The sequence below is a fragment of the Mus caroli genome, unplaced genomic scaffold (assembly GCF_978045245.1).
Source record: "Mus caroli unplaced genomic scaffold, Mus_caroli_1 scaffold_7, whole genome shotgun sequence".
Lineage (NCBI taxonomy): Eukaryota > Metazoa > Chordata > Mammalia > Rodentia > Muridae > Mus > Mus caroli.
In genome coordinates, this window is record NW_028227262.1 from 106,303,471 (window position 1) to 106,324,501 (window position 21,031).

A 21,031-nucleotide genomic window follows, 5' to 3' on the forward strand; every position below is an offset into this window, starting at 1 on the left:
CCAATGGACAGATCATGGAAACAGAAACTAAACAGGGACACAGAGAAACTAAGAGAAATTATGAATCAAATGGATCTAGCAGATATCTACAGAACATTCTATCCTAAAACAAAAGGATATACCTTCTTCTCAGCACCTCATGGTACCTTCTCCAAAATTGACCACATAATTGGTCACAAAACAGGCCTCAACAGATACAAAAATATTGAAATTGTCCCATGCATCCTATCAGATCACCATGGACTAAGGCTGATCTTCAATAACAAAATAAATAATAGAAAGCCAACCTTCACGTGGAAACTGAACAACACTCTTCTCAATGATACCTTGGTCAAGGAAGGAATAAAGAAAGAAATTAAGAACTTTTTAGAGTTCAATGAAAATGAAGCCACAACATACCCAAACTTATGGGAAGCAATGAAAGCATTTCTAAGAGGAAAACTCATAGCTCTGAGTGCCTCCAAAAGGAAACTAAAGAGAGCACACATTAGCAGCTTGACAACATACCTAAAAGCACTAGAACAAAACGAAGCAAATTCACACAAGAGAGTAGACAGCAGGAAATAATCAAACTCAGGGGTGAAATCAACCAAGTGGAAACAAGAAAAACTATTCAAAGAATCAACCAATCAAGGAGCTGGTTCTTTGAGAAAATCAACAAGATAGATAAACCCTTAGCCAGACTCACTAGAGGGCACAGGGAAAGCATCCTAATTAACAAAATCAGAAATGAAAAAGGAGACATAACAACAGATCCTGAAGACATCCAAAACACCATCAGATCCTTCTACCAAAGGCTATACTCAACAAAACTGGAGAACCTGGATGAAATGGAGAAGTTCCTAGACAGATACCAGGTACCAAAGTTGAATCAAGATCAGGTTAATGATCTAAACAGCCCTATATCCCCCAAAGAAATAGAAGCAGTCATTAATAGTTTCCCAACTAAAAATAGCCCAGGACCAGATGGGTTTAGTGCAGAGTTCTATCAGACCTTCAAAGAAGATCTAATCCCAGTTCTTCACAAACTATTCCACAAAATAGAAACAGAAGGTACTCTACCCAACTCATTCTATGAAGCCACAATTACTCTGATACCTAAACCACAAAAAGACCCAACAAAGATAGAAAACTTCAGACCAATATCCCTTATGAATATTGATGCAAAAATCCTCAATAAAGTTCTTGCTAACCGAATCCAAGAACACATCAAAACAATCATCCATCCTGACCAAGTAGGTTTCATCCCAGGGATGCAGGGATGGTTCAATATACGGAAATCCATCAACGTAATCCAGTATATAAACAAACTCAAAGACAAAAACCACATGGTCATCTCGTTAGATGCGGAAAAAGCATTTGACAAGATCCAACACCCATTCATGATAAAAGTCTTGGAAAGATCAGGAATTCAAGGCCCATACCTAAACATGATAAAAGCAATCTACAGCAAACCAGTAGCCAACATCAAAGTAAATGGTGAGAAGCTTGAAGCAATCCCTCTAAAATCAGGGACTAGACAAGGCTGTCCACTTTCTCCATACCTATTCAACATTGTACTTGAAGTCCTAGCCAGAGCAATTCGACAACAAAAGGAGATCAAAGGGATACAAATTGGAAAAGATGAAGTCAAAATATCACTTTTTGCAGATGATATGATGGTATATATAAGTGACCCTAAAAATTCCACCAGAGAACTCCTAAGCCTGATAAACAGCTTCGGTGAAGTAGCTGGATATAAAATTAACTCAAACAAATCAATGGCCTTTCTCTGCACAAAGAATAAACAGGCTGAGAAAGAAATTAGGGAAACAACACCCTTCTCAATAGTCACAAATAATATAAAATATCTTGGCGTGACTCTAACTAAGGAAGTGAAATATTTGTATAATAAAAACTTCAAGTCTCTGAAGAAAGAAATTCTAGAAGATCTCAGAAGATGGAAAGATCTCCCATGCTCATGGATTGGCAGGATCAACATTGTAAAAATGGCTATCTTGCCAAAAGCAATCTACAGATTCAATGCAATCCCCATCAAAATTCCAAATCAATTCTTCAACGAATTAGAATGTGCAATCTGCAAATTCATCTGGAATAACAAAAAACCTAGGATAGCAAAAACTCTTCTCAAGGATAAAAGAACCTCTGGTGGAATCACCATGCCGGACCTAAAGCTCTACTACAGAGCAATTGTGATAAAAACTGCATGGTACTGGTATAGTGACAGACAAATAGACCAATGGAATAGAATTGAAGACCCAGAAATGAACCCACACACCTACGGTCACTTGATCTTCGACAAGGGAGCTAAAAACATCCAGTGGAAGAAAGACAGCATTTTCAACAAATGGTGCTGGCACAACTGGTTGTTAACATGTAGAAGAATGCGAATCGATCCATTCCTATCTCCTTGTACTAAGGTCAAGTCTAAGTGGATCAAGGAACTTCACATAAAACCAGAGACACTGAAACTTATAGAGGAGAAAGTGGGGAAAAGCCTTGAAGATATGGGCACAGGGGAAAAATTCCTGAATAGAACAGTAATGGCTTGTGCTGTAAGATCGAGAATTGACAAGTGGGACCTCATGAAACTACAAAGCTTCTGCAAGGCTAAAGACACCATCAATAAGACAAAAAAACCACCAACAGATTGGGAAAGGATCTTCACCTATCCTAAATCAGATAAGGGACTAATATCCAATATATATAAAGAACTCAAGAAGGTGGACTCCAGAAAGTCAAATAACCCCATTAAAAAATGGGGCTCAGAACTGAACAAAGAATTCTCACTTGAGGAATACCGAATGGCAGAGAAGCACCTGAAAAAATGTTCAACATCCTTAATCATCAGGGAAATGCCACTCAAAACAAACCTGAGATTCCACCTCACACCAGTCAGAATGGCTAAGATCAAAAATTCAGGTGACAGCAGATGCTGGCGAGGATGTGGAGAAAGAGGAACACTCCTCCATTGTTGGTGGGATTGCAAGCTTGTACAACCACTCTGGAAATCAGTCTGGCGGTTCCTCAGAAAATTGGACATAGTACTACCAGAGGATCCAGCAATACCTCTCCTGGGCATATATCCAGAAGATGTCCCAACCGGTAAAAAGGGCACATGCTCCACTATGTTCATAGCAGCCCTATTTATAATAGCCAGAAGCTGGAAAGAACCCAGATGTCCCTCAACAGAGGAATGGATACAGAAATTATGGTACATTTACACAATGGAGTACTACTCAGCTATTAAAAATAATGAATTTATGAAATTCCTAACCAAATGGATGGACCTGGAGGGCATCATCCTGAGGGAAGTAACACAATCACAAAAGAACTCACACAATATGTATTCACTGATAAGTGGATATTAGCCCAAAACTTAGGATATCCAAGATATAAGATACAATTTGCTAAACGCATGAAACTCAAGAAGAATGAAGACCAAAGTGTGGACACTGTGCACCTTCTTAGAATTGGGAACAAAACACCCAGGGAAGGAGTTACAGAGACAAAATTCGTAGCTGTGATGAAAGGATGGACCATTTAGAGACTGCCGTATCCAGGGATCCATCCCATAATCAGCTTCTAAACGCTGACACCATTGCATACACTAGCAAGATTTTGCTGAAAGGACCCAAATATAGCTGTCTCTTGTGAGACGATGCCGGGGCCTAGCAAACACAGGAGTGGATGTTCACAGTCAGCTATTGGATGTATCACAGGGCTCCCAATGGAGAAGCTAGAGAAAGTACCCAAGGAGCTAAAGGGATCTGCAACCCTATTGTTGGAACAACATGATGTACTAACCAGAACCCCGGAGCTCTTGTCTCTAGCTGCATATGTATCGAAAGATGGCCTAGTCTGCCATCAATGGAAAGAGAGGCCCATTGGACTTGCAAACTTTATATGCCCCAATATAGGGGAATGCCAGGGCCAAAAGAATGGGAATGGGTGGGTAGGGAAGTGGGGGGTGCTATGGGGGACTTTTGGGATAGCATTGAAAATGTAATTGAGGAAAATATGTAATAAAATATTAAAAATTAAAAAAAAATAAAAAAAAATAAAAAAGATAATTCCAAAAAAATAAGATAGAACCTCTTTTTATTGTTAATCAATCCTTTATATTTGCAACACATGTCAAGTCTGAAATTCATAATACAATAATTTGCTACTCAAACAGCAGCTGATCTCATCATCAAGAATTTTTATGATCTTTATAAGTGGTGCATTATTTTAATCCCAGCATTAGGGAGTCAGAGGCAGGTAGTCTCTGGGTTGGAGGCTAGCCTGGTCTACAGAGTGAGTTCCAAAAAAGGTGGAGAATGCTCATATTCTTTACAAGTAGGCAGTGGAAAATATTCATAAATTGACAATTCACTTTATCTGTTATTTGACAAATACTTTCACTGTAAAATGAGTGATAAAATATGCTCTTCCTTGATTGTATGCTAAGTTGGGGAATTTAGCATTTTGATAATAATTTCCCCAAGAAGTTTTGTTGACATTCAATATGGTTTTGAGTGCAAACATTTATTAGAATGGTTATAAGCTCAAAATAACTTAAAGATTAGTTACTTTCCCACAAACATTGTGAGGTATATTCCTGAGCTCATTTGATTTCCTGGTTTAACTGTCATCACTACACAGTGTAATTTTAAAAAATGTTCCCTGAAAAAGTTAGCATGAGAGATAGAATTGCATTCTGGGAGAAAGACACTTGCAAAATCCATACACAATGGATGAGAATAACATTCCAGAGGCAGAAACTAGTCAACATAAGGAAAGATGGGACTGGAGGGTTTAGGGACTTCTCAAAGGCCACTGTTGCTGGATACAGACTCCTAGTGGCAAGACAGAAATAATTTGTCAAATGATCAAATTAGTAAGCCCAAATATGGTCAGTTTTATGAGATATGTACAAGGGGAAAGAGTGTAAAAAAGGAAGAGAAGGAACAGGAGGAAGAGGAGAATGAGGAGGGGGAGGAGGAAGAGGAGAACAAGGAGAGGGAGGAGGAGGAGGAAGTGGAGGAGGAGATGGATATGGAGAGTGAATATCAAGCCTGAAGGTAGCACTCATCAATGTAAGCATTAGGGATGGGAGCAAAAGAAACAGGAAACACAATGATCCTATCTACTTGGTGAATGGATGTTTGTAGGTTGTAGAGATGGGCATGGTGATTAGTTACCAATAATCTTATCAATAATGAGCTTTGATTCTCTGATTAGGTCTTCTTGCTGCAATTTCATGTTTTTCAGCTATCAGGTAATAACTCCTTTTCTTTAACAAATATCTCTACAGGAAATAAAAAATAATTATTAGAAGACTTATGTTGTTGTTACAATTATGTTTTGAATTTTAAATAAGCTGTATTTATGTATTATAGCTTGTGTGCTTTAGGTCTAAAGTGTATTGACTAGATCCTGACCAATGAAATTCCCTTTAAGCAAGTTTTGGGGCAAAATATGCTTTTGCTTCAAATAACAGATATCTCTATTTTATTTGAGGAAAGAAATGGCCAGATGTGGAAATACCCTAAATAATCTCTGTCTCTTTCTCTCTGTCTCTCTCTCTCTGTCTCTCTGTCTCTCTGTCTCTCAATGTATAATAGGCTGGTTTTGTGTAAGGATATAATAATTTTTGGATGGTTGCTAAAGTGATTTTTTAAAAAATTATTACTTGAGGCCCTAGGGGGTGGGGAGGCTGGGCGGGGGAGAGGCGGTGTATTCTCTTGGAGACACGGAGGAGGAGGAATGGGATGAGGAACTGTGGGAAGGTGGACCGGGAGAGAGGGTAATGACTGGACTGTAAAAATAAGTAATAAAAAATTACATTTATTTATTTTTATTTTATGTGCATTGATGTTTTGTCACCATGTGAGGATCTTACATCCTGGAGTTACAGACCATGTGGTTGCTGGGACTTGAACCCAGATCCTCTGGAAGAATAGTCAGTGCTTTCAACCACTGAGCCATCGCTCTAGTCCCTGCGTCACTTTTTTATTTAATAAAATTTATTTAATTAATTAACTAGTGTGCATATGTGTGTGTGCCACTGCATACATGTAGACATCAAAGAATAGTTTGTAGTTGTTTGTCTCTCATTTCATATTGTTGGTCTCAGGGATCAAATGCAAATGGCCAGGCTGATGGCAGGCAGGCACCTTTACCAGCTGAGCTATCTGAACTCTAATTGTTTTTCTTAAATACACAAAATTCTGGACAGTCAACTTTGGAATTGAAAATGTCAGATGCCTGAGCCTCTTTTCAGCCCTGCCACTCTGTTTTCAGCTTTGATAAAGCATCCGTGTGGTGCTATTTGTTTCAAATCCCTGACAAGTTGTTAGATGTGAAGTCAGTGAAGGAATACAAATGACTACTGTGTTTTGAGATTGGTTTCATTTAAAATGAAGTCTATTATACTTGTGTTGAACTTCCAGCAGGAAGTAAGTCCTAGAATTTTTGAAATACTTCACTCCTGTGACCTGTATTAAAGTAAGACCATTAAAATCTGATAAGAACAGTGCAAGGCTTCACAGAATGTATGGCACATCAGAGTGTTTGGCACTTCACAGTGTTTGCCACCTGAATCGAGTATAGACTTCCCTTTTTATCATTTTCTTTTCATAGCTGTGTGAAAATAAAAGAGAACCAAACATTCATTTTCTTCTAATCTGCAGGGATTGTTAGCAGTCAGGCATGGATTGGGGAGCTCAGAGGTCCCTGCCGCTCAAAGCTGTTGATAGATTCAGAGAGATGGAGAGGCATTGCCTTCAGCTGTGTATCTGCTGGCAAACTCACCAGGTTCCCATGGTTAGTTACAATCCAGTGTTCACAAAATGGTCCTGCTTAAATTAAATTTGCCACAGAACAAAATCAAAGACAGCAAGTAACCTGGGATAGGGAGGGGAAAGAATTCAACAGAAGCAAGAGGAGTATAGTATCACCCGTGGCTGCTTCTCCCTTGGGGTAGTCAGGCTAGTTGCAGCACCGGGCTGGAGTTGAGGGAGGGAAGCTTAGCCAGGCATAGATAGATGCAGGAAGGTCTTAGTGGTGAATGTGAGATGAAAACACACACTCAGGGCTTCAGAGAACTGGTTCAGTTTATAGGGGCTAACAAAGGCAACCTTTGGGGGTGAATATACATCACTGGCAGAGGCCAGGGTGCTGTGGATGCCTCATTTCTATGAGAAGGATTTGCAGGTGCTGCTGGGCATGACCTTATAAAGGGAAAGGACACTTAACCTGACTACCAGCTCCTCTGCTGAGGCAAAGGTGGGAGGCACAGGGCTATGTGCACAGGGGCATGCAGGCACAGGGCGGAGGAGAGAGCAATCCTACTCCTGCCGATCTCAGGATGAGATTTGTGGGTTATGGACATGCCTGGGTCCCACTCTTACTCCAGACATGGTCCTCTCAGAACCTTGGCTCTCTGGGCCTGCAGCTAGGAGAGAATGGGAGGAGATAATAATCAGAATGCACTATATACACATAAAATGTTGTCAAAAAGCAATCTTAACTAATAAAACAATTAAACCTCTAAGTTTAATGAACTATCAGTCTATTCCCTACAGCATTAGGTATGGGTAAAGCAGAATTCATAAAACAGTCCAACATTGTTTGCCAGTTGTTCAGCTCAAAAGAAGTCTTTTCATTTGTAAGTAATAAGGAAGAATAAAAAATTAATTAGATTTCTTGCTTGCATAGTTGTAAACATAGACTTTGACAAATTATCCTAAGGAGCAACAATTGATGCAGCAAGTGTTTTTCTAGGAGCTGAGATTATCCTGGGTGAGTAAGAACTAGAAAACCAGCCTCACTAATTACAATCCATTCCATAATTCCTTGGAGGCTGGTAATAATTGATTATCCATTGAGTGCCTCTTAGGTACCAAGTACTGTAAGAATACAATTGGAGAGGGAAAGAAAAATTATGATACATAATTTAAGAGGGAAAGGAAACTTATGATACAAACATTAGCTATAAAATTGTTCTGAAAAGAAAATTTAGGTGTAGTTGTTGTGTATCTCACCCTTCTCCCTCTTTGTTGTGATACCTTAGACACACAGTGTCTTCCCATTCTCTTTCCATCCATACCTACAGAGATTCATTTTCAGTTCTACAGAAGATATATTTATTTATTGAGTACATTCTAGGTATGTCTATAAAGCTATGCTCAATGGAAGGTTAGTATAACACACACACACACACACACACACACACACACTTAGTAATCATTCGGATTTATATTCCATTGCAGCAAATGTATAAACACAGCATGTGTTTTGACAATGCTGACAAGAATTGGATGAACATTTAAAAATAACTGAAATGTATTAATTACATGGGAGGAGAGCATCATTCCATAAGGTGTCCTACTATAATTTTTATTAAGAAAATTATTTTATATATTTCATATACACCTATAAAGTGTTTATGCCAGTGAGTGACAGTTGAGTAAAGGCTAGATGCAACAACTTGTCTGGGAGGAATTAAAGGGAGAGTAAGTTCAGGGAAGGACTCAGGGATCTCAGAAAGGGAATCAGAGGGGAGCTTGCATGAGCCCTATCTCCTCAGAGGTTCTATATGGTCACAGAACCCTCACTGCTGTGCCTTTCTGAAATATAGCAGAAACCTCAGGAAAGGAGGTTTTATTCTCCGGGGGCTCACTCTATTTAACAGCTCTTGAGGGATCACAGGAGGCATAGGGTCATGAGACTCATGCATACCTACCTTTGCTAGGAAGCAGAGACAAACAGTTGTGTTTTTCTATCTGTATTCTCACCCCCAGCAGGACACACATTAGGAAACATACACAGCCATTCAGCACACCCATGAGATGGCAGCTCTCATTACAGTTCTCATATACTTGGCATTATCTGTCCTCAAGATTCCCAGAATTGCACTGTTCCCAGTCTCCAGATGGTTCTGGTAAAGCTGTCAGGAGACAGGAGCAATCTCTGAGTTCCTAGAATCCACCGTGCAGTTTAGCTTCTCCTTGGGGGAGCCTGGATTCCTTGGGTTGTAGCAGAAGTGGGAAAATAAGTCCTAAGTTACATATCATGGTGGGGAGGTACTGTGGGAGCTTGAAGGAAGGCATGGGTAGGACTGAGGAGTCCGAGAAGGGATAAATGTTTTTCATGGGACATGACTTTGGGGACTTTCTTCTAGGGCACAAACCTCCATAGAGATGATTTTCTGTGAAGTGAAGAGATTCTGACTTCAGGCCCTCAAAGGAGGAAGGAAAAGTCTCTTTTGCCCTGAAAAAGTATGGTTTATCTATGGAAGACTTGTACTTAAGACACTGTTATATTACTCATAGTCTACTTTGCTACTTTTACTGGACACAGAGATGTCACAGTGTTATTATGTCAGACAATCATGGAATGTACAAACTGCTTCTTATAGCATAACCTCATGGGGAAATTTGTCATAATTATCCAGCTTTTAGTGTATTACAGTCCATGTTCCCATTCTACTCACTCCTGTGACTGCAAGCATACACAACAATGACAAATAACAGCAGTGGTTAAGGGAAAATCTTGGTGCTTTATGTTGTGTTTCAGGACATCTGCAAACTGTGGAAATAAAGCAATTCACATTTAAGAGGAAGCATTTAACAAAATAGCACATTTGTGGAGGCAGTTATTTTAGGACATTGTTCCATAGCCAACACTGTTTGGTCACTGAAAAGTTATCTGAAGGTATAAGATTAAATCCTCCGATGATGTTAAGAAACTAAGTATGGATGTGTATGTCATGAAATACACACACACACACACACACACACACACACACACACAGAGTTTGTTTTGTCACACACATACACATGTTTGGAAGATTTTAAAACTGAATAAGCTCATTCCACAATGTTTATTCTGGACCATAAACCAAGAGATGCTTGGGATGATTTTCACCAAAGGTTCATGTTAAACAATAGAAACAACCAGTGACCCTATTTTCCATAACCAAATAGATTCTGATATGTACTGATGTGAGCTACTATGCTCAAACTTATATCCTCTACAGGGAGGGAGGGAGGAAGAGAAGGAGAGAGGGGGGAGAGGGGGAGAGAGCGAGCGAGCGAGAGAGAGAGAGAGAGAGAGAGAGAGAGAGAACAGAGATTTATTTGTCCTAGAATGGATTTTCAGAAATAGCCACAAGCTTTCCTGCTCCATAAATTGTAAGTGTCTGAAAAACATGGCACAACAATCAGTTTTGGCTAAAACCACGGCCTGAAAAAAATGCAATAGAATTCTCCCTTTCAACCACAAGAATTTTATAGCTTTCACTAAACTAATAGAGATTTGAACCTTAAAGAGAAACATAACATGAAGTCATTCACAATTTTCCATAACAAAAGGCATTTTAAAGTCTTCTGGAAGGCTTACTGTTGGACCAGTTAGCATCATGACTTGTAGGGTCTCTGAAAGGAACTCTTCTGAAACTGTGTCCACGAAATTTTGGTTTGAACTAATATACCACATTCTATTATTTTCAGCACTTGAAATTGTAGATTTCTAGAATTCCTCCCACAGCTTCTGAGTCAGTCATCTAATGGATGTATTCAATGCTAAGTAAAGGTAATGCATATGCTCTGGATGGTTAGAACCCTCTCTGTCACAGTTAAAACATGATGCTATAAACTTGTCACAAAGCTCTCTGTGTCCTCAGCACTCTTTTCAAAGTATTCTTCACGTCAGAATTCCTGAGACTATAGATCAAGGGGTTGAGCATAGGGTTAAAAAGACTGTGAAACAGCAAAAGATATTTCTTTTGCTCCTTTGGGCTCCCGTGTCTGGGTCCAACGTACATGACAATGGCGGTACCATAAAACAATCCGACCACACAGAGGTGGGAGGAGCAGGTGGAAAAGGCTTTCCTTTGACCCTCTTCTGACTGGATCTTCAGGATAGCACCAAGGATACATGCATACGAGACCACAATTGAGGAGAATGGTCCCACAAGGACAGACACTGCCCCAGCCAGGACCATCGTCTCATTGAGGTGTGTGTCTGCACAGGCAAGTTTGAGGATAGCTGTAATTTCACAGAAAAAGTGGTTCACTTTCTGAGACACACAGAAGGGTAAAGGTAAAAGTAACACCAGGTGGATCAAGGACAGCAGAACACCAATAATCCAGGAAGTCACTGCCATGGTGCTGCAAACCCTCCAGCTCATGATGGCAGAGTATCGGAGTGGGTGACAGATTGCGACATACCGGTCATAGGACATCACCACTAGGAGAAGGCATTCTGTGATAGCAAATGTCAAAAAGAGAAAAGTCTGTGTCATGCAACCAGCATAGGAAATGGGCTTCACTGGATCTAAAAGGTTCACTAGCATCTGGGGCACTGTGTTGCAGGCATAGGCAATGTCAACGATGGCCAGATGAGACAGGAAGAAGTACATGGGAGTGTGGAGTCTGGAGTCCAGGCAGATGAGCCCCACGATGGTTCCATTCCCCAGCAGGGTGAAGGCATAGAACAGGGAGAAGAGGGCAAAGAGGAACATCTGCATCCTTGGGCTGAGAGGAAATCCCAGGAGGATGAACTCTGTGATTAATGTCATATTGTTTCCCATATCCCTATGACAGAGGAAACTGAATTCATGACTGGCTTAAGAGTAGACTTAAGTATGAATTTGTATTAACTTCATATCCTTTGTATGTTAGCAAAATAAAGACACAGAATGGAATTTTTGGTTTAAATGGAGTGTTAAAGATTTATTTTGATACATGCACATATATTTTAAATTATTACTATTGTATAAGTGTACATGGTGTTTTTGTGTGGGTGCATTACACATAGATGAAGAAATTTGTGGAGTTGGTTTTCGCCTCATAGCATTCTGTGATGCTAACTTACATCCATGAGTCATCTTGCTGCTTAACAATTTTTTTTTTTTACTTTTTATTAGGTATTTTCCTCATTTACATTTCCAATAGAGGAGCTAGAGAAAGTATCCAAGGAGCTAAAGAGATCTGCAACCCTGTAGGTGCAACATTATGAACTAACCAGTACCCCGGAGCTCTTGACTCCAGCTGCATATGTATCAAAAGATGGCCTAGTCGGCCATCACTGGAAAGAGAGGCCCATTGGATATGCTGCTTAACAATTTTAACATTTTTGATGAGTCTAAAATTTCATAACAAGTATACCCATTTTAATGTTAGTCAACATTTTGTTTGATTCTACAGGTTACACTATAATTTTCAAATAAATCTACATATTTTGGATTACATTATTCAGTTATTTAGTCCCTAATTATTTTTACTTAGAAAAAATGATGGGCCTGCATTTCACAACTGCATTGCTTTCAGTATTGAATGGAAAGGGGTCAGTCAGGTGGAATATTCCAAGGTTAATTATGTAAAACAGCCTCATTCCCCATCATTCATTCCCACAGACATTTCCCATTCTACAATAAAAACCTCACCGAGTACTTTCTATTTAAGTGTAAAGGCTTAGCTTCTGCGAAAACCCTTTTTGTCACTTAGTGCTTCACAATTAACATTTCGATGAGCACTTTGGTTTGTACTGTGCTGTTTTTCAGGCATGACAACAGAATTAGTACCCTTGCCTTTTGGCTCTCAATATTGACAGATACTCTGAACACAGTTTTAGGTGCCATCTCTGCAGGTGGCTTGAAGTGGCTCATTTTCTGTGTGAAATGCTACAGAAAAGTTTGCCACTGCCTAATGGAACCACATCGTCTCTTTATCTTTTTAACTCCACAGTAAAAAATGTGAACACAAACACACTTCCCCCTGCTCTGCTGCATGCATTTCATCCTATTATTTTATGTGAATTTCACTTACCTGGATGTATAGGAATGAGTAATAATCCTCCAATTAATTAGGCACAATATTCTATGATTGAAAGATCTCATTAATCAAAACATCTAATTTATCTTTGACCTCTCTTAATACTATCAGAGAGGTAAGTAGCTCAGACAGGTGAAAATAAAAGCATATACAGGTCTTTATTGATTCCCCACTATTTGTATAACTTTATTCTTAATGTAGAGGTATAAATAATTAAACTATTACCTCCCCATTGCTCATACTCTATTTGGTATCATAGTAAGTTTATACAAAATAAACACACATTTGTATACTTACATGACAAGTCTTTATAAATGTCATTCTGAGCCCACTAAAAAACTTAATTTGTTCATAATGCTTTTTAGAAATTCATTTAGAACACAAGTCTATTTTTCATTAAAAAACACTCTAAGAGCCAAAAATAAACAGTAATACATTGCTTGCAGTTCTGTACTAACATATAATGTGCCAATAGACATTTGTATGTCTTACTCAATTTTTCTTATTGTAACTGCCAAAGGGCAGAATTTGTACACTAAGGACAAGTGTAATTTTGTGACAATAAAGGCAAACATACAATGGAAATTACATCATAGATTATCAGAACTTACCAAACAATTGAGGAAGCCTGGGTGTCTAGAGAAGGCTGCTGTAGAAGGACCCACCCTAGTAAACCTTCATTCAGAAAATGTAAACATTTTTGTGATTCTGTGATGAGGTTGGAAGCCTTGCCGCTCGTTTCAAACTGATCAAGAAGGTCTATGGCTCTTCAAGTTACTTTTTAGAAGAGAAAGCTGTATGAATTTATTACCTCCACAGGTCACCTTTTCAATTGTCATGAGAGCTTTATGTAGTGTGTGAAAAAAATATGGTTCCTTTAGAGACAGGAAGAATCCACCCACTGTAATTCTAGCCCACAGAGACTTACTCTTTCTATTTTTGTGCCTGATGAAGCTGTATATATAAGACCTTCAGATGCTACGGAAGAATATTTGTATTTTCATAAATAATAGGACATGCTTATACAAAGTCATGCCTGAGACCATAGCTACATCAATATACAGATTGTTGTAGTTTTGTGAATTTTCATTTCCTTTCAGTCTTCTTGCTTCTAAGATGTACACTGGCAAACGAAGAGATTATTCCTGGTTATCGGCTGTGGATAAAATCTTAAATTAGTCCCTTCAGCCATAAACTCTTTAGTCTGAGTTCCTAGCTAATTGCAAGGCAGTAGGAAAATGAACTTAAATGAAAAGGTCTAAATTATTGGATGGTATTTAGGAACCCAACCTTTCATCCCTAAGCACAGATCTGGAGATGTGTAAGTAGGGATGTAGAGGCCCTCGGACTTGTAGATCCATCTGTTGTTGGACACCACATTTGTTCCCAACTTATCTATTACTGTGAACAGTACTGCAATAAACATTAATGTGTGATTATGTCTGTGATATGTTGACTTGGAGTCTTTGCATAAATATTCAGGAGTAGTATAGCAGGGTCAGATTATATCTGTATCTGTGGGTTTAAATTAATAAAACATCATCTTTTAGTGCATGTGCCTCTTTTACACTTACTTATAAAACAGTGAATACATCCAGAAAGTCTTAAGGTCAATATTCTATTTCTTATATACGTTTTTAAAAATAATATTTCTTAGTCTTTTACAATTTCATATATATATACGATATTTCTTATATACACACCTTCTACTATCCCATCAGCTCACCTCAGGTCCTTCCATCACATCTCTGTCCCACTTTCATGTCTCTATTATTTACTTTATTTATTTATTCATACACTTAGTTCAGTTAGTGTTGTTCATATGAGCATGTCATGAGATCATCACGCTCTGGTACATGGGCAGAAAATGAGTCTCAGATCCTTAGCAGCTATCAAGTGTTAATGTCTCTATAGGTAAAGGTGGGGTCTTGGGATACCTTTGCATCTTTATGCTGACAGTTTCTTTGTTTTATGTATTTATCTATTTAACATAATTTTTATAGGTCTACTTTATGTAATAAACCTATCCCCAAGCTGCTCTGTTTCTTTCCTTCCTCTCACTTTTTACCCTTCCTCCCCTCTCCCTCTTGCCTCCTTTATTTCCACTCATTTTATTCCCCTGTATTCACTTCTAATGCCATTTTATAGACACATTCATGGTTTTATATGACCAAAGAAAATCCAAGAATCACAAATGAAAGAAAACACATGACTTTTGTCTTTCTGAGACTGGCCAAACTCCCTTAATACAACTATCTCCAGTTGCATGCATTTCCTTACAAACAGCAACTGTATTCTTCTTTCTGTTTGAAAATGATTTCCTTTTCTTACATACACACTCTTTTCTTGTTCATGTTTATGTTATTGGAGACTCTATTTGGTTCTATCACTTAGGTGTCATGAACAATGCTGTAATAAACACTGATGCACAACTATGTCTGTGATATGCTGGAATCTTTTACATAGATACCCTCCTCCTCCTCCTCCTCTTCTTCCTCCTTCTCCATCTCCTCCTGTGGGGAGCAGGTGTGGCAGCAGTTCCAAGATGGTGCCCGGGACTGCAGCCAAGTCTTATGACTTGCACCTGACTTCCTCATACACCTGAAAATAAGCCACGACCATCGTGAGAACTGCGCAGGTGCACCATGGTGCAAGATCGGACCAAATGAGGAGTGATGGTTCTGGCCAATGGACTGCTGTTACGTGGACTGGGCTGATGGGGCATGGTTGAGAGGTTATATAAGGGATTGCGATTGGGGGTGGAGAGATACACACACAAGATATACACACACAAGAGACTATTCCTAGAGAGAGATTCATGCATGCATCTTGAAAGGTTCCTGAATAAACTGCTTTGAGTAGAACGTAGTGTCGTAGCTCTTTTCTGCTGATCAGAATCAGAATCAGAATCTTCCTTCTTCTCTTCTTTATATCTGTAGTTGCTAGACTAGTTTACACCTACCTAACTCATCATCATTCTGTGTTGGCTCTATTTTTCAAATGATCCAGAATGTGACTTCATCTAGTCCTTATTATTGCTACCCTTGTCTCTGCCACCTTCTTTTATCATCTGTGTTTTTGCAAGAGCCTCTTTAGTTTAACTCAGCTTAGGATCTGTAGTGATCCTGTTAAATTATGGGATCTATTGTTACTCTTCTGCTCACAGCTCTTTTATGATTTTCTGACTCTGTCCTAGCTTTATAAAATCATGTGCTGGGATTTTTAAGTTGTGTGATCCTGTACAGGTAACCATAGCTTTTGTGTGCTCATGTGCATAGTGATGATATTTCAGCATTTCACAGCATACCTCTATTATTCATCTCTTATATTCTTCATGTCCCTCTTCTGAAATTTTCCCTGAGCCTTGAGGGTAAGAAAGGGTGGTACAGATGAATGCTGAGCTGTAGATGGGATGTCGAAGTTGTTAGATTTTTGAGAAACTTCCTCATTGACTTCCACAGTATCTGGACTGGTTTCTATTTCTATTAGCAGGGTATAGGAGCTTCCTGTGTCCACATCTTTGCCATCATTTGTTGCCAATGATATTTTTAATGACTGACATTGTAAGTGTAGTAGATTGAATCTTAATGTATTATCATTTAATTGTCTTCCTTTTCATGTGATGAATAAAAGAAATGTAGGATAATACTCTCAAATTCGTTCCCTTTAAATTGAAAGGAAATAATCTGGTCTTTAACAGTTATTATTTTAACTATGGTGTTTCCATGTAACCCTTTTCAGATTAAAGAATTTGCCTTGTGTTCTGAGCTTGTTGAATGTGTGTTTCTTATGAGAAAGTGATCAACTTATCACTTACTTTTAATACAGGTAAGGAGAGATTATATCTTTCCTTTATTTATTTAACATTTCGCAGTACATTGATTGAGTTTTGTATGTTCAAACTACTGCACCCCTGCAATAAATCTCACTTGGTTATAGTATTTGATGCTTTCTGTTTTCAGGTTCTGGTTTCTGGTTTTGGTTGAGACTGTGTACTTATATACAGAAGGATAAAATGGCCTATAATTTGTATTTCCTGTGATGTCGTTTTTATTAATGACACTGACCTCATAGAAGGACTTGGTAAATGTTCTCTTTCCTTCTATTTAAAAACTTCTATGAAGAAATAATATTAGTTCTTCCTTTAAAACTCTTCTGTAGTTTGCCAAACTAGTGATGTGGTCTATAGCTATATCTGGTAAGATTTAAATTTATTAGTTTATTTTTATATGCTATCAATCTATTTTGGATCATTTAATACATTGGTAAATTCAGTATTTATAGAAAAATTTCTCTACAGTGTGTTCACAGAATTGTCTCACAGTTCTTTACATATTTGCTAAATTGGAAATGTTTCTTTACAGTGGTAATTTTAGTGTTATTTGGTGGTTTTTCACTTGTGTTTGCTTGTGTATAAGCTTGTGTGTGAATGTGTGGAGTGGCTAGAGATGTGAGTACTAGGTACCCTATTTTAACACTTTCTGCTCTATTCCCCTGAGACAGGGTCCCTTATTGAAACAGAAGTTTCACTGTCAGTCATCAAACCTTAGCAATCCTTCTGTTTCTGACCCCTCGATCCTTGGGGTACAAAAGTGTGTACAGCCACACCCAGCTTCTCTTATATTTGTGTTGAGATCCAAACCTTGGTCCTTATGCAGCAAATGTTCTTCGTGACTGAGCCACCACCCCAGCACTTCATCCCTATCTCTTCTGTAGACTTGCTGCTGGTCAATCAAGCTAATATTTGGTAATTTTGTTGATTAAAAAAAATAAAACCATTAGTTACCATTAGTTATATCATTTTTCAATTTTTGATTTTATTTATATATGTTCTAGCCTATAACATTTTATTTCTTCTGTTTTCTCTGGTGTTTAATTAGCTTTACTTAAAAATTAATGATTGGAGAAAAATGTGAATAATTAATGCAAATTTGAGTGAGGAATAGTGTTTCATTCTCTCCCAGTCTGTAAATAAAAGTGGCTCTCAACATTGGAATTCAATCTAGAAATTGGATTCATAGAGTCCATTATAAATACATAATTTCCCTGTTATTTGGACCCATTTCCAGAGCTAGAATTTGAGCAATTACAATATTTTAAAACAAGAATTCCAACAAGGCACAGTAGAACAAGTCTTAAACTCCAGGACTTGGGAGATAGAGGCAGGCGTACTTCTGTGAATACAAGTCCAGCCTAATCTATATAGTAAGTTCCAGGATACCCAGAGCCACATAGTGATAATCTATCTCAAAAATAAGAAAACAACCAAACAACAATAAATAAATAAAATCATACTTCTAGTTGGGAAATTTCCCTGACTTTTGCTTTAGTTAACCACATGTTTCAGTAGCATGGCCCTACCTAACTCACATTCTCTGTGCCCCTCACACAGATCTCTTCTTCTGCAGTGCTCTGTGGAAGGCTTCCTTCACCTGGGTGTTCCTCAGACTATAGATGAGGGGATTCAACATTGGGTTAAAGAGACTGTGGAACAATGACAAAATTTTCTCCTGCTCCTCTCGCTGATCAGAATCAGGGACCATATAAACCAACATGGCTATACCAAAGAAGAGCCCCACCACACAGAGATGGGAGGAACAGGTGGAAAAGGCCTTCCTGCGACCCTCCTTTGACTGCATTTTCAGGATTGTCCAGAGGATGTGCGTGTAAGATACAAGCATTGAGCAAAGGGGCCCAACTAAGACGAAAACACATGCAGCTAGGATGACGATTTGGTTGATCAAAGTATCAGCACATGCCAGCTTGAGAACAGCCAGGATTTCACAGAAGAGGTGATTTATTTCCTGGGGCCCACAAAAGGGCAACCGTAGCAGGAGAATTGTGTGTGCCACAGAGAGGCTAAATCCACATGACCAACATGTGACAGCCAGGGCCACACATACTTTCCAACTCATGATGACAGTGTAGTGTAGGGGGTGGCAGATGGCCACAAACCTGTCATAGGACATGGCTGCCAAAATCAAGCACTCTGAAGCGGCAAAGGCCAAATACAAGAATGTCTGTGTGATGCATGGGACAAATGAGATGGTTCTTTTCTGGTTTATAAGGTTGGACAACATCTTGGGGACATTGTTGGAAGCATAGGATATGTCAAGAATGGCCAGATGAGAGAGGAAGAAGTACATGGGTGTGTGCAGCCTGGGGTCCAGACAGATGAGTGCTAAGATTATTCCATTTGCGAGCAGGCTGAAGATATACAGCAGGGAGAAGATCCAGAAAAGGAACATTTCTATACCTGCGCTGAGCTGGAGTCCCACGAGGATGAAGTCTGTGACCCATGTCTGGTTGGCTCCCATTCCTATATGAGAGCTGGTGTAGTGGTGATGTGAGACTGAAAGTCCAGAGCTGAACAGTAAATGAAAACTGAATTTACTCATTGTAAAACAAGTGCAGAGTCAGTTCAGTGCTTCCTCTTATTTCACACTTCCTGGCAGCCATTGTGATTCTGAAACTTTATTATAAAAAGCACATTCAAATAGTTAAAAAGTATATTTGCCAGGCAGTGGTGGCACACACCTTTAATCCCAGCACTCGGGAGGCAGAGGCAGGAGGATTTCTGAGTTTGAGGCTAGCCTGGTCTACAGAGTGAGTTCCAAGGTAGCCCAAAAAAAAAAAAAAAAAGGTATATTTAGAATTATGCAAAGAATCTCATGTACCTTCACTCAGATTCACCATACAGTGATGTCTTTTTTATCATATACTCTGTCTCTACACACTTAATATTTTGAACCATTTGAATTTGTAAATATAGAAATTTTATAATTCTATAATTATAACTATAAAAATCAAGAAAATTCAGTGCCTACATCTTTGTTTTCTCTACTATCTCTACGCACACTGGACCTAGTCTAATCTTTCACATTATATTTAATATAATCTCTCCTTAGTATCTTTGTAATTTATATATGTCCTTGGCCTTTATGTGTTTTTCTAAACATTGACATTTTGAACAGTAAATAGGAGAGTTTTAGTAGGATGTCCCTGGAGTTGAAAATATACTATATTTCTCATGTTTTGATTTAGATTATTCATTTTATACAAAAAGTGTCCTCAATGCATTATGTATGGATACAAGATACTAATTTTTCCCTTGTTTAGAAAAACCTAATTTGGATCATTTGATAAGCACAGTTCTTTCCATCTATTTCCATTGTATAGATATTATTTTTTCAAAACAATTTCTTGGATATCTACTAAAAATTATAAATACATTAATTTCAATGTATATCAGACCTATATATCTTTCAATTTTTTGTTTTAGCTACTATTGGTTATCTTGCTAACTCAATTATTGGTAATAATAATGGAAGATATATATATATATATATATATATACACACACATACACACACAGTGGAGTTGTCTTATTTCATGAAATTCTATTGTAGTCATAGGATTTTAAGGTCTCAATCAATGCAGTCCATTCACTTATATATGAAAGTATCTATTTCAAGTCATCTGAACATCAAGACAGGAAAATATCTAGGCATATTATGTATTACTACTTAAGGAACAGACCAGAAGGGTGTTTAATCTAGCAGTCATTATCTTGTAATGACAATATTCTATATTGTCATTAGTCTATGAATAAAATGAGACAATAATTTATATTGTCTCATTTTAATAGTGAATCCCAACGAGACAATAGTTCTGTATACTTTGATGAAACCCATCTAGAATCAACTTTGTGATCATTCTTATCTTGGCATGATACTAGATGCTATTAAAAAAAATTACCTGTAATACCATTCTTTACAAAGCTGAAATGCAACCTGGTTTGTGATGTGTAGACATTGGTTACTAGGATGAAATTCTTACCTGTTCTACATTCAACTCACTCTCTAGTCAAGGAAAGTGACATGTTTTATGCAAACGTTGTGCTTCTTACTTTTCAAGATGCATGTGGTTACACATGAAATGACTATCTCAGTGCCACTTTTTATACTTCTTGTCTAGATGTCATTATACCTTGATTAGAAAGAACAGGATACACACACACACACACACACATATATATGTATGTGTATATATATATATATATATATATATATATATATATATATATATACAGTCTAGGGTTTTCTTTTCAATTCCAGTTTCTAGCTTTAGAAGAAATTCTGCTTCAAGGAAGAATAAGATTTGGAACACTTTGACTCAGCACTCACATTAAACAGTAAGGGGAGTCT

The 21,031-nt window shown here is 38.1% G+C and overlaps 2 protein-coding genes across 2 annotated transcripts; both read right to left on the minus strand.

Moving 5' to 3' along the window:
* Positions 1 to 10,648: 10,648 nt before the first annotated feature.
* Positions 10,649 to 11,581, minus strand: LOC110296197 (olfactory receptor 2A7). Its single transcript, XM_021164785.2, has one exon. The coding sequence runs from the start codon at positions 11,579 to 11,581 to the stop codon at positions 10,649 to 10,651; it is 933 nt and encodes a 310-aa protein (XP_021020444.1).
* A 6,627-nt stretch (positions 11,582 to 18,208) lies between these two features.
* On the minus strand, positions 18,209 to 19,141 carry LOC110296198 (olfactory receptor 2A2-like). The gene has a single exon (XM_021164786.2). It carries the CDS (start codon positions 19,139 to 19,141, stop codon positions 18,209 to 18,211), a length of 933 nt encoding a protein of 310 aa, XP_021020445.1.
* Between the last annotated feature and the right edge of the window lie 1,890 nt (positions 19,142 to 21,031).